Here is a 14571-nt window from a genome sequence, read left to right as displayed (position 1 = left end):
TAACAAAGACCAACCAGGTGGCAGTGTGCAGGTGGAGTGTTCCATGTGCATGGCACCCCAGAGCAGCATGATGTCCAGTCCCTCAACAGCACTTGCTGTTAACCACAACTATTCTCGGTGCTTTCATTCATTAATCATTTGATACAACAACCTCACGAAGTAGTCTATTTTTATCCCAGGTGAGAATTGAAGCCCAGAGAGAGTAAGTGACTTGACCAAGGTCACACAGCCATATTATTAGCTGCAATTTGAATTCAATGGGTGCAAAGTCCCTGCTCTTAACCATTGAACTAGTCACTACCATTTATTAAGAGCTTGTTATGTGCCATATTGTAGCCCACTTAATCCTTATAACGATCCTATGAGGTGCGCACTCTGAGACTCAAAGAAGATAAGTAACTTCCCCAAGTCCACATAGCTGGGAAGTGGCACAGCCTTATAGCCAGGCAGTCTGTGTATGTAGATTCGGCTCTACTACAAAAAGCAGCCATAGAACTATCTAAGAGAAAAAGGACCAGAAGAAGAGAAAATGATTTTTAAGCATGTACAATGATTAAACAGCCCTAATGCAGCTGAAATATTGAGGTGGGGACAGGCCGAGTGCTGAGACAAGGTCATGAGATTCGTCTGAAAGGTCATCGGAATGACTCAGGGTTCCAGTTTTCGGCAAAGAACGCAAGTGTAGAACGTCATAATTTGTATCTTTTGACAGGACCCAAACCGCAGGAACTCTGCAAAACTCAGATACAGTGATTTCTTCTGTTCTTGGATCTGGCCTATGAAAAAGTGAATGCCCAGGTCATGTTATAGGGCTGACTGCATTTCATTTTCCCTACTTTCACTTGGTGCTTGCCTGGTACCTCCTGGGCACCAGGCTGCTAACCCCAAATCTACATCCCCGAGTTCAGCATTAAAATGTACATTGAAAGACTTCTCTAACATTAATTACAATTCTTTAAAATGTTTTTTCAGATTCTTCATGAACAAGAACTAGCAGGGGAAGAGCCACTAAGTAAAAGAAGAGCAGGTATGTAAACTCATTCTTTGGCAATCTCTTCCAATAAGTCCCATCAAATGGCATTTGCTGTAACTTTTTTGAGCATTGTGATCCACGGGGTTCAGTATCCAAGGAGCATCAGGGTCAAGAAGTCCAGTTCAATTGCTGAAAGTAATTACAAAAGAACTCTATACTCTATTAAAACAAATCAACAACACATTAAAAAAGAAAAAGAAGTTGCCATTGCGTCGATTCTGACTCATGGTGACCCCGTGTCTGTCATAGTAGGACTGTGCTCTGTAGTGTTTTCAGTGGCTGATTTCTCAGAAGTAGACTGCTGGGCCTTTCTTCTGGGGCACCTCTGGGTAGACTCGAACCTACAACCTTTCAATTAGCAGCCCAGCATGTTAACTGTTTGCACCACCAGAGACTCCAGCAATACATCACAATCCCCTTTTTCTCGCCCATCACCATTCCCCATATCCGGAAGATGTCCCTGTGGCTCTCTGCTCAGCTGCCCTCCACCACCACCAAAAAGCCTGCTTCTCTGCTCTCAACCCGGCAGGCTTTCCTTCCGCCTTGTGCCTTTAACTTCTCTCACTCAGCACTTTGTTGCTTTATTTTGTGTATCAGCTTAGACTCTAGACCTGGTGTTTTCCCACTAAACTCCAAAGAAGTGGATTGGAAAATACAGGAATCTCCCGTTTGGAGGGTTGGGGAGGTGGAGAGCTGTGTGCACTTACTTGTTCAGTCATCCTTGGTGTCTGGTCCCAAATGTGGGGTCCCACACAGATGTATGTCCACAGGCTGAATTTTCCTAGGACCTGATCTTCCTATTTCCACCACAGCAACCTTTCAAAAGCATAAATCCACTTCTCTTATTTCCATCTTTAAGAACCTTTATTGTTTCCCTATTGCCTTGAGAATAACTTCAGCCCTCTGCTCACGTCATATAAGATCCCACACGCCATTCCCACCTGATCTCCTGTTCCTTTCAAAGAGTCGATGCCCCAGCCACCCTGGCAAACAGTGCTCATCTCCCTTTGCTTGTCTGGGGAACTCTTTATGTCTCAATTCAGATGGTCTCCTGTCTGTAAGGTCTTCCATCAATTCCCCAGACAGCAAAAACCAGTTGTCATGGAGTCAATTCTGACTCATGGCAACCCCTAGATCCCCAGGTCTTTCTTCTGAGGTGCCCCTGAGTGGAATAGAACCTCTAAACTTTCAGTTAGCAGCCAAGCAAGTTAACCATTTGCACCACCAGGGACTCCCCTCCCCCCAGGAAGGAAGAAGCTGCTTTTCCTAGTTTCCCATTGCCCTTGATACGTTTCCATGTCGTAACATTTGTCCCCATGGGTTGTAATTATTTTGCTTCCTGTTTGCATCCCCAGGAGACTTGAGCTCCCTTAAATCTTCCTTATTTTTGTAACCCAAGCACAGAACCCAGTTTCTCAGTAAATGAGTGAACAAATGAAAACAGTGCATGGCTCTGTCATAGCTACCGCTTTGTGAGTTCATAGGAGCATTCCTGACCTTATGGGTCTGCTGCCTTGGTGGATGTACCAGTTGTCTAGGAGCTAAACTTCTTAACATTTAGCATGAAGTTTAATGGAGAAAAAAAAATCACTTTTTTTCAGCCATGCTGTGACTTGATCTATTCAGTTTGTGGTCTAGAAGAGACACTAGGCTGCCACAGGGAGCAGGCTTGCTCTCAGGTCAGGACAGTAGTGTCTGTTGGAGGTCTTTGCATTGCATTGCTGGAAGGAGAATTTGACCACGTGTTATTAAGGTCTTGAAATGCTTGTTGGAAGATAATGCCGCTGCTCGTTTTTCCTTTTCTTTCTTTTCCTTTCCTTTAGCTTTTCCTTTTCCTTCTCTTCCTTCCCTTCCGTTTTCTATTCTTTCTCTTCCCTTCCCTTTTCTATTCCTTTCTGTATTAGCCTTTGTTTTGTCATCCTTATAGAGTCCCTTCTAGCCCTTTCTTCCCTCCTCCCTGCAGTGATTCATGGCACAGACTGAGCTTTCTGAGCTTTAAAACAAGCTCCCTCATTTCTTCTTCATCCCTGACAGCTCCTGAACTCTTCTGTACCCCATGACAGGAACAGGGCTGGAGATGTGCCCGCTGGTGTTTTGAAAGACCTTTATCTTTTAAATCGAACTATTTGGGAATGAGTTCCAGCTCCGGGTTTCTGCCAAGTTCGTCTAAGGCTCAGGCTGCCAGCTTCCTGTGGAGCACTCGGTGACCCCACAGCTGTAAAAGTAACGTCTTCCTGCGCTTCCCAGCCCTGCTGTTTATGGCCGATGGAGACAGAGTGAGGGGCTAGCCCTTAGAGAGGAAACCACTGCTAGATCTAGGGATCAGACATTCCAGAATTTTTCCAAGCATAATTAAAAACAGCCATGGTGATGATAAATTGCCATGAAAACATGTTTTCTATTTCTATTCTGTGCTCTTTGGCTTCTAGGGTCATTTTAGAAGTGTTAATGAGCCAACCCCATCATCTGCAGGAAAAGGTATTTTTACAGAAATCACTGAAGTAAGAAATGGCCAGAGAAAGGCCCAGGCTCTAGGTCCCAGATTCCTTGCATGTAAGCTGCAATTCAGAGCATCACTCTCCAATGGGTGAAGAATAGCAATGGCAGTGTTATGTTCACCAGGGATGGATTACCCAATAAGCAAGGTATGCACTGGCTTACTTGGGCTTACTTACTAATCTGTAGCGCAGCATTTCACCTGTTTTTCAAATGTGAAATTGAGCACTATAGATTAGTAAGTAAGCCCAAGTAAGCCTGTGTGTACCTTGCTTCCCATAAGCTGGTGCATTCCATACTTACTGGTGAATCCACCCCTGGGTTCAGCAGGATTCCACTGAGGTGTCTGTGTTCTGTCTGGTGTGGTAATTTAGTGTCCAAATTGGGCCCTGATTTTCAGATTGGAACCGTGTTTACTGCCTTTATGCACATGCACGTACATCTCCCTTTCAGGAGCCGTAATGAGAGAAGAAGACAAGCAGTTTCCAAGTGAAAGACAATTAGGTCAGGGCTTTCCCTGTGAGGCACTAGACCAAAGCCTTAGAGTTTGGGATAAAATCACCTTTAAGGGTAGGATCAACACTCATTTGTATTCTCAGTTCACCATGAACTGCCTAAATGGCCTTGGACATTTTAAAAGATAACACACTTACCTTACAGGATAATTGAGGGGATTAAATAATATTATGCACCTATTACTGTTAAAAATGCTAACAGAGTTATCTGGGTTTTATTTGTGTGTGTTTTGTTGTGCTTTAAGTGAAAGTTTACGGTTCAAGTAGGTTTCTCATACAAAAACTTATACACACATTGTTATGTGACCCTAGTTGTTCTCCCTACAATGTGACAGCACACTCCTTCTCTCGACTCTGTATTTCCCGTTATTTGTGTTTTTTAATCGTTTTCTATATTAAAAAGCAAAATCAATTAATTTTATTAAAAAGAAAAACACATAGCATTATGGTACAGAGAAGGTATTCTGTATCCATTACCTGTACCTTCTTAAAGACAGGAGGAAGGATGTCATGATACAGGACTTAGCATTTTAGGAAGAGGTTTGAGACCACCCAGAGACATCTTGGAAGAAAGGCTTGGCAATCTACTTCCAGAAAATCAACTATTGAAAACTCTATGGAGCACAGTTCTGCTCTGACACACATGGGTCTGTCTCCATGAGTCAGAATTGACTTGATGGTGGCTGGTTACGGGTTATTTCAAAACACTGATGAGAGAGAGAAATCTGTACAAAGCCCCACAGGCCGGAATAATTGTGGCTTTGCATGTTAGAGAAAAGGGTAGCTGTTGGGGCACGAAGGAAATAAGAATGGGTTCAAAGCATCCAGAATTATGTCCTGATTATGGAGTGTTCTGGATGCCAGGAAGTGGATTCTAGACCAGCTGAGGGGCTGGTGCAGATAAGTGAACTGATAGAAGCCATTTTCAGGAAAACTATTCGACTAGTTATGGCTGAATTAATTCAATGAAGAAAAGACTAGTGCCAGGGAAACCAGCTAGGAGACTTAGCCATCTGGACATGAGGCTGTGCTCCTAGAGGTGAGACTGGAAAAGATCAGAGGATGTGCACATGAAAGACACTTTGAGAAATGGATCGAAAGTTCCTGGAAATGGATTGGATATGGGAGTGAAGGAGCGCAGTGATGCAGATGACCCTCCAGGGATCCACATGCCTGGATGACTACGTGACTGGAGAAGCCACAGGTAGAAACTGGAAGAAGTTGATTTTGGAAGTTCACCAATAGGTTCAAAATTTCATCTTAAGGGGAATCTTCAAAGTGGACAGGAAGTAGAAGTTTCTTATTGGTTAGAAGTAACACAAATGTGTCTTCTATGTCAGTCTGCAGCATTCTCCATTCCAGGTTTCTGAGATTGATAGGGAAGGGTGTCTTGGAGCCTGGTTCTTCTTTGGCTTCAAAAGGTGGGGGACAAAATGACAAGAAAGGGGGACCCAGGGCATCCTAACCCTGCCCTGGACACTCTTATATTTTAGCACTTATGTAGTAAGGGCAAGGGTCATACCAGATTGGGTTGCCTGGCTGCCAGTGTGGAAATCCTGTCCTTTCTGCACACCTGGCAACCAGGCGTACTAGCCCTTTTTGATCTGGCTACTGGAAATGTGGTGCATTTTCCAGGCTGAGGGATAAAGTCTTGGGGTTTCTTGGCTATAATCTTTCTTGTGATAACCTGTGCCATTTATTGCTCTAAATGGATAGCAGTGGTGGTGCAATGAGATTGAGAGACTTGGTGCTCACTGACATATGTGGGTTTGTTTTGGGGGTTGGTGTTTTCATTTGAGTGTTTTTAAAAAAAATCTCCTTATCCGTTTTCTTTGTTTGCTTGCTTATTTAATTATCTCAAAGGTAAGACCTGATGAAACATATCCGCAGATTTCTGTGTAGAGTATAATTCTTATTTTTAGTAAAACCGGTATTACTTCTAGCCACCATTTCAGAATGGCTGCTATGTGCCAGACACTTTGCTAGGATTTACATATGGTATTCTAGCTCCTTAACAATGACCTTGCAGAGAAAATGGTACTCCTAACTTATAGATGAATGAAGTTTGGCCCACAGAGGTTAAATGACTTGCCCAGGTAAGAAGTCATTCCACTCCAGTTCTCTCTGGCTCCCAAGAAGTCCATGTTCATAGTTAAAAGTTATAGTTTTCAACACTTGCTCTGGCTTTTGCCCATGAGATACCTTTTCATGATTCTTGGAGCAGCCCTGTAGAGGAGGAAGGCATGGCATCACTGCCTTCATTTTAGTAGATGATGAATGTTAGATGGGGCTTACTTTGATGATTGCTTAAGGGCATGTGGCTAGCCAGAAGAATTGATTTTTTTATTCAGACTTCATGGTTCAATATTTTATTATGTGATGCTGCCCACATACCATCCATCCACACCTGTCAGGTAAGCTGTAGCCTGGGGTTCCGGCAGCTTCCCTCTAGGTGACCAATCCTTTCCAAAACCTAAAGAGAGAACAGGATCCTTTGGCTGTATTGGTTGTGCAATGCTATAGTAGGATAGAAATGATGCTGCCGAATTGCCACCTACTAGAGCATTTCAGTGGCACAGTGGTTAAAGCACTTGGCTGCTAACCAAAAGGTTGGCTGTTTGAATCCACCAGCCACCCCCTGGGAAAAAGATGTGGCAGTCTGCTTCCATAAAGTTTATAGTCTTGAAAGCCCTATGGGGCAGTTCTACCGTGTTCTGTAGGGTCACTATGAGTCAGAATTGAGTCAACAGCAACAGGTTTTTTGGTAGAGCATTTCAAGAAACAAGAGGTACCACAGGTATCTTTTAATATTTACCTGGTAAATATCCCAAGGGGTTGAAACAGAAGAGACAAGCCATCAGTGATAAGGAAGCATTGCCTCCTTGGGTCACAAGAAAACCACACCAGCCTCTTTTCTCCTGGATGAGGTCAGCAGCTTCATTCTTTTCCAGGTAGGAGATTAATTTGCGCATCTGCTTAGGCTCTGACTCCGAGAAGCCACAGTTCTCATTAGAGTTGCCAGGCAAAAATAGTATTGTTTACTTTAACAGCTGTGATTAAGGTTCAGAGCAGCTTGTCACAGTCTGTGGCCAACTTTCCAGAAATGTCTTTGTAATGTCAGTGCTGTGTGGCCAGCAGTGATTTATGGGAAAAGACAGGGGAAATCCTGGCTTTTTTGTGCCTCCTGGGCCCGTTGATAGGCCTCCATCTGTGACACTGATGACACCTTGAATTTGTTACCTTCCATTCAGGGCATCTGTGAGTCAGAGAAATCCAGACTAAACAACACCAGGGGCAAAGGAACTCGAGAAAAAAAAATATATATATATGTCTATCGGGATGGGCCAGAGGCAACAGAAGGGTGTGGAAGGATATCTAAAATACACATTCACACAAAATGGGGAACTTGTCCTCTGGTCCTCCTGGGTCCTTCTTAGTCTGAGGCAGGACAAGAAATATCACTTTCCCAGGTTTGAAGTCCTCAGGTTTGGGAGGGGTGGGGCAGGCAGGGTTTGGGATTTTGAGAGGTGAGCAGAGAGGTCTTCTCACTCCATCCGCATGGGGTTGGGCTATTAACCGAACATCTGGGCAAACCAAACCAGTTGCTGTCGAGTTAACCCCAACTCATGGTGACCCCATGTGTGTAGAGTAGAACTGTGCTCCATTTGGTTTTCAATGGCTGATTTTTCAAAGTTGATTACCAGGTCTTTCTTCTGAGGTGCCTCTAGGTGAACTTGAACTTTCAACTTTTTGCTTAGAGTCTAGTCAGCCTCCCTTAAACTTGGGGCACCTTGGGGCATTACAGGGAAAGGAGGTTTAGCGAAGGTTCTGTGATCTCACAGGATCCCAACACTGTTCTAGGTTCTGGATGAGACCGAATGCCCGAAATCAAGAGGGGCATCTTCATCTTATCCCTGCAACAAGCTAAGAGAGTTGCTATCTCAGGGCTTTGCACTTGTTCCCTCTTCCTAGTGATATTCCCCAATATCTGCATGGATCACCTCCTCAGGTCATTTGTGTTCCTGCTCTAATTTACATTTTTAGAAACATCTTCCCTAACCATTCTACAAAAATAACACCTTCTCCCCATTGTCTCTGTCACTGTTTTTCCTTACCCTGCCTTATATTTCTACGTGCCCTTTAGAACCGCCTGACATTAAAGTTTGAGCTTAACGTTTGCCTCCAGCATGAGGATGGATGATCCGTGAAGGCAGGGCTTAACCTCTTTATTTGCCCTGTGTCCCCAGTGCCTAGCTCAGTGCTGGCAAATAGGCACTCAGGAAATGGTAAGGTTATTGTAAATGAATGAATAAAGGAACAAACAAATGAACCTTGCAAGGCTTAATGTCAAAACCCATGGATGTGAGAATGGGTCGCCATGCGTTTTTCCTGAGTGTGGACTTCTAAGACATTGTGCTAAATAGAATTGAACAAAGTTTTACGTAATTCTTTTATTTACTATTACTAATTTGCTTTTGACTTTGATTTTTTTTTAATCTACTCTAAGGATTATGCACAGAATTCTGAAACACACTTAAAAATAATACCTTAAATTTTAGTGATACTTTACGGGCTACAAAGTGGTCACATTTAATATCTTCTTCCATTTACGTTGTGGCAGTCAGTGTATGGTAGAAAGAAAACAGACTTCGAAATCGGAAAAATTTGGGTTCAAATTTCAGCTCTGACACTTGCTATAGGTGTGGCTTCAACTCTTTGAGCCTCGGTTTTGTCATCTGCAAAATGGGGATGGGCTTATGGTCCACGTGGCCCTAAAACCTAATAGATGGTAAATGACAGCTGCTGTCATCATTGTCACTTTTATTATGATCAACTTTGATCCCTCCAGTATCCATGAGAGGGAATAAAGCAAGTATCAGCTTCCTCCAGGCAAAAGAGAAAAATCTGGAGTAAGCAAACATGCCTAAACGTTGCCTGACTGTTTACTCCATAGGAGCATCGATAGGAAGTGTCTGAAGCCACACCAAACAAAAACAGACAACAGGGTTCAGTATTGTATTAGTGTCCTAGGGCTGCCACGAAATATTACTAAAAGCTTGGTGGCTTCAAACAATAGAAATTTTTTCAATCACAGTTCTAGAGGCCCAAAGTCCAAACTCAAGGTATCAGCAGGGCTATGCTCCCTCCCAGACTCTAGGGAAAAGTCCTTCCTCGCCTCTTCCAGTTTCTGGTGGCTCCTGGCATTCCTTGGCCTGTGGAAGCAAAACTCCAATCTCTGCCTCCACCTTCACTTGTCTTCTTTCCTGTGTCACTCCTTTTCTGTCTCTTGTAAGGACACTCGTCATTGGATTTAGGGTGCACCCGAATCAGAATGATCTCATTTCAAGGTCTTTCTTTACCTTAATTATGCCTGCAAAGATCTTTATTCCAAATCAGGCCACATCCTGAGGTTCCATCTAGACATAAAATGGGAGGGGGGCATTATTCAACCTACTATGGTGCTAATCTTGCCTCTCCACCCTTAAGTAACTCACTTACCTTCTCAGTTTCTTTATCTGGGTTAGAACGTTAGATGCCAAACCTGTTTGGTCATGAGAATGGTCAATGGAAATTAAAAAAAGCACAAATTTCTGGGCCAAAATCATGAAGATGCCAGTTTGTTCCACCTGGTGGAGGCTCCAGAATGGGTTCCAGTGCCGTCGAGTGGATTCCGACCCATAGCAACCCTATAGGACAGAGTAGAACTGCTCCGTAGAGTTTCCAAGGAGCGCCTGGCAGATTTGAACTGCTGACCTCTTGCTTAACAGCCATAGCACTTCACCACTATGCCACCAGGGTTTCCCCAGAATGGGTAGGTGTGTAGAATTCTTTAGGTGTATATAATCATCAGCCAGGGGTGGAGACCACTAGAATAGATGATTCCCAAGGCCAGTTTCATAGCCTACTGAGTTACTATGACATTTTTAGCCTGCTTTGAAGAATTTACTGTTTCTAAGGAGAAAACATTTCCTTCCCCATTAGATGTTCTCTATTCTTATCAGTCTCTAAGGTGAGGTGATGTTCAGGCTAAGGGTTTTTCTTAAACTCCTTGTTGTAGAACATAAAGGTGGATGCAGGAAAGAAGACATTAGAGGCTGGTGCTTAAGTAACTCCTGCAGGAATCCCACAGACCGGAATTCCTGAAGGTCACAGGAGCCTTTCCCATTAGTACTTTAAGTCTTTGGCTCAGCGCCTTGCAAAATCTGAGCAGAAGACCTGCCTTGGTTTTAGTGGGGAGTGATGACATCCATGAGTCACCATGTGCTTTCCAGGCACATGCTTGTTCTATACTTATGTCTGAAAAGTGGACAGAGAGACAGGCTCAGGGCTGAGCTACAGAAACATCCTCAGGCAGGCACTGATGTTCTGCTGGGATCAGAAGCTGGAATGCAATGATGCAGATGACTGAAGGGGATGATCCAGGACCTGTTACCCGCTTCCCACACTTCACTCATCTCCAAAGCAGCCAACGTCCCGGAAATCCTGCTTACATTGATGGGTGGAGAATAAACTGACCAGTTAGAGGATCCTGGAGTTAGTGAATCCTTCATCTACTTCTCCGGAAAGACTATGCTCCAAGGTGGACCTTGAAAATACCATGCAGCCACTTGCCTTGCAAATGCTCCCAGCGGGTAGCGAAATGTGCTGTACAGTTAGGACTATACAAATTAAGATGAATAGTTCTTCCAGGAAGCTTACTGTCAGCACAGAACGATTTGAGGATCAGAAAGAAAACAGGAAATTTGAACCAATGCCATAGTATCATGTCAGAATGAAATTCCACAGTGAGTTTTAAAAGTCACTGTGTTCTACTTGTCAATATTTAGGAACTATACCCTGAAGTATAGTCTTAATTTTAGGAAAACCTGCATAGACTTTTTTCAGCTTGACTTAATTGGAAAAAGTTGAGTGATGCCAAAATAAAAATAATTGTCAGCAAGATTAATGTATAAAACCAACCTCCTAAGACAAACATAGTTTAGAACTCTAAGGGAACAAATTCTATAGCTTTCTGCTGTAAACATTTAAGAAATGGAGTTTCCCATAAGTAACCTAGTCTATTCATAGGGTTTTATACTCCTCAGAATATTTTAAACAAACTTTTTAATACTATGGGGAAATTATTTGCCCTTTTAGTAAATGGACATATTTTAATTTTATAGTATAATATATGCATCATACTTCCAAATTTGACTTAAATTTTACAGCAATAGTTTTTCAAATATTCATTAATCTTTTTCTCATTTAACTCATGAGATAAAATAAGCCTTACAAAAAATAAAAGACCAGACTTACTGGTCTGACTGAAGGAACCCCTGAAACTATGGTGCCCAGACACCCTTTTAACTCAGAACTGAAGCCGCTCCCAAAGTTTACCCTTCAGCCAAAAGACAAGTCTATAAAACAAGCACCGACACTCATGAAGAACGTGCTTCTTAGTTTAATCATGTATATGAGACCAAAAGGGCACCACCAGCCCAAAAGCAATGACGAGAAGGCAGGAAGGGACAGGAAAAATGGATGGATGGAAACAGGGAACTGGGGTGTGGAAGGCGAGAGTGTCGACACATGGCGGGGCCTGCAACCAATATCACAAAACAATTTGTGTATAAATTGTTGAAAGAGAAACCAATTTGCTCTGTAAAGTTTCACTTAAAGTGAAATTAAAAAAGAAAATAAGACACAACTTGTCTTCTCAAAGTGCCTGTGTTAAAAAAAAAAAAAAAAGACTCTTCTTTTATGGCTCTTTGTTAGCTACTAACTCAGTCCACCACTTTCGCTTCAGTTAACACATTCCAGCCAAGACTGAGTCAAAGATTCTGGTGGCATCAGAGAGGTGAACTTGTCACTCGATTCAGAGAGTCCCAGGTTTAACAAGGACTGAATGGGCATGTATATATTGTGTGGTAAGCTCCATGCCTATATATATACATATATATATATACACACACACAGTAATGCTTGGTACAGTCCAAATCTGTAAGAACTGAAATTCGGGAACAGGCGGATGATGGTTATATGCTTGAGTAGGTCTGGGAGAATGACACAGAAGAGGTGAGTAGGTTGGTCCACCTGGGGAAACAGAACACTGGGGTTTCAGTCCAAGCACTGCAATTTAATAGCTGCAACTTAAGACTTAATAAAGTGGTCATCAGTTTTCTCGCTGGATAGGTCTGTCTTCCCTGTCTATTTGCTGGGATTGTGAGGTGAGGATCAAATGAGAAAGCATTTGTGAAAGTGCTTTGTCAATTCTAAGATGGCATCATGAAGATGATGATGATGGAGACAAGCTTGGGATGAAGTCTAGCATTTCAGCTAGGTCAGAGGAAAGAGAGATAGCCTGAGGGGGGACAGAGCAAGTCAGAATGAGCCTGGTGTGAGCTGTGCGGTAAGGAGGACAAAGAAGGACCACACCCAAGGAAAGGGTGAGGAGGTTGGCCTGCCTGGAGTGGGGGTGTGTTGAGGAGCAGAGGTGACAAAGTCCCAGCAAGTTGAGGAAGGGTTTAGAAGACTAGCCTGTCAACCAGCCTGGAGACAATTTGGAAAAGCAAGAAAGAACTGAAAATGTCTTCTATTTTACTTTCTGGTTTCTCAAACTTTTGTTGAACACCTGTGGGATCACTATGAATTGGAAATCAACTCAACAGCAATGGGTTTTTTTTGGTTTATCATGTTCTGGAGATACAGAATAAGAACAAAGAGCGCATGCTTTGTGCATAGTTAAGAGTAAAGAGAATTAGCTGGGTGACTTTTCTAGGAGGTCTTCAAGCCAGGCATGGGCTCAGCTCTCAGTATACACTCATATCAGCTGAATAGTGCTGGAGACACACTGACTCATTCCTGTCAAGTTAGCATTTTGGAACCTAAGCAAGACCATGCATTTATTATCTAGACTATTTTCAGAGCCTCCCTGCTAGGTCTCCCTGCTCCCATTTTTGCCCCATTACTGTCCATTCTCCATACGGCAGTCCTTGGTATGAGACACCAAGGAGATATGGTGGGAATATAAAAGAAAGGGACAAGTCCCCGTTCTTAGCCTGTGGATCTTTCAAATGGCCAGTGACCACTGCACTGAGACCAGACAGATCCACTGCTTTTCTTCTTTAGATAGTAAAGTCATAGAGAGCAAGCATATTGAAGAGGCTGGTTAGTGACAGGGTGTAGACAAACTCTTCTTTTTCTCTAAAAGCGTTCATTAGAAATTCTTAAGGGCTGAAATTCTTGAGGCCCAACATCCATATGTGCCTGCCATTACCTTTAACTGTTGAAGTGTTCTCTTTCCATCCCCCATGCTAAGTCCTCACAGCCTTCACGTGCTTTCATTCCAGTTGCCGCGAGTAGCCCTGCAGCTGAGGATTACACTGTGGATATTGAAATCAGTTTTGAAAATGCATCCTTCCTGGAGCCTATCAAAGCTTACTTGAACAACCTCAATTTTCCAGTTCTAGGGAACAGCACTGACCAAAACGCCGACATTTTGAGCATAGTGGTGACAACGGGTAAGTAAAAGACCTGTTCCTTTAGGATTGAGGATGAGGAATATCAGAAGAAAGTCTGTCTGAGCTCCTTACTATTAGAGCCAAGTATCCTTAGTAGGCGAGTCAAGTGATCCAAAGGGTCTGGCGTGTGACTTTTATGACTTCGTACCTTTCCAGGACAAAGCCTCTCAGCCAGGGTTTCTTTATTTCAAATGGTGACCAAATGTTTGTTTGGTGGTTTGTGTGATGATTCTCAGAAAGTGGTCCCAAGATACAGCCAAGTCCCACCTGACAAACTACCGGATCCTTTTTACCTGGGAAATTGATGGATATAGCACGGATTGGTTCCATATATTAGTAAGTAGTAAGCTCCCTTCTTTTCAGTATCATAAACAACAAAAACCAAACCTGTTGCTGTTGAGTCGATTCTGACTCATAGCAACACTATAGAACAGAGTAGAACTGCCCCATAGGGTTTTCAAGGAGCGGCTGGTGGATTCAAACTGCTGACCTTTCAGTTAGTACTCTGAGCTCTTAACCACTTTGCCACCAGGGCAGGAAATAGGAACCAGAAACATTCATGGATCAGAAGCAATGAATTAGCAAAACCTTCCAAGCTATGGGATTGGAGTTTCTGTTCACCGACTCCCTTTCAAAGTCGCGCTAGCTCCCCTGTCCCAGAGGCCTGGTCAGGTCCATCACCTGGGTACTTGGTGTCGCCCAGAATCTGTGAGACAGGGCTGCCCCTTGTGCTACACAGTGTGAGTTACAAAGGTCACTGCTTTGTAAATTGGACAGCACTAGCAGGTGCTAAGGTGATAGAAGGGTTATGTGCTTGGCTGCTAACCAAAAGGTGGGCAGTTCAAACTCACCAACCGCTCTGCAGGAGAAAAGACCTGGTAGTCTGCTCCCACAAAGACTTACAGCCTAGGAAACCCTATGGGGCAGTTCTGCTCTGCCCTCTAGGGTTGCTATGAGTCGGAATTGATTCAGTGGCACACAGCAATAACAGATGCTAGATTTTATTCTAAACTGGAAATAATTCTTG

The 14571-nt window shown here is 43.3% G+C and overlaps 1 protein-coding gene across 9 annotated transcripts in view; it reads left to right on the top strand.

The window, feature by feature from the left end:
* Nucleotides 1–14571, top strand: part of ADGRF5 (adhesion G protein-coupled receptor F5) — a 128589-nt gene that overhangs the window by 66708 nt on the left and 47310 nt on the right. For 8 of the 9 annotated variants that reach the window (XM_049893753.1, XM_049893742.1, XM_049893702.1 and 5 more), the window contains exons 3-4: nt 973–1027; nt 13374–13544. In XM_049893753.1, the coding sequence (XP_049749710.1) occupies nt 973–1027; nt 13374–13544 (226 nt within the window). The remainder of the gene's footprint in view (nt 1–972; nt 1028–13373; nt 13545–14571) is intronic. The other variant, XM_049893763.1, reaches the window with a different exon arrangement.

The sequence above is a fragment of the Elephas maximus genome, chromosome 1 (assembly GCF_024166365.1).
Source record: "Elephas maximus indicus isolate mEleMax1 chromosome 1, mEleMax1 primary haplotype, whole genome shotgun sequence".
Lineage (NCBI taxonomy): Eukaryota > Metazoa > Chordata > Mammalia > Proboscidea > Elephantidae > Elephas > Elephas maximus.
This window is presented reverse-complemented; position numbering and strand designations above follow the sequence as displayed.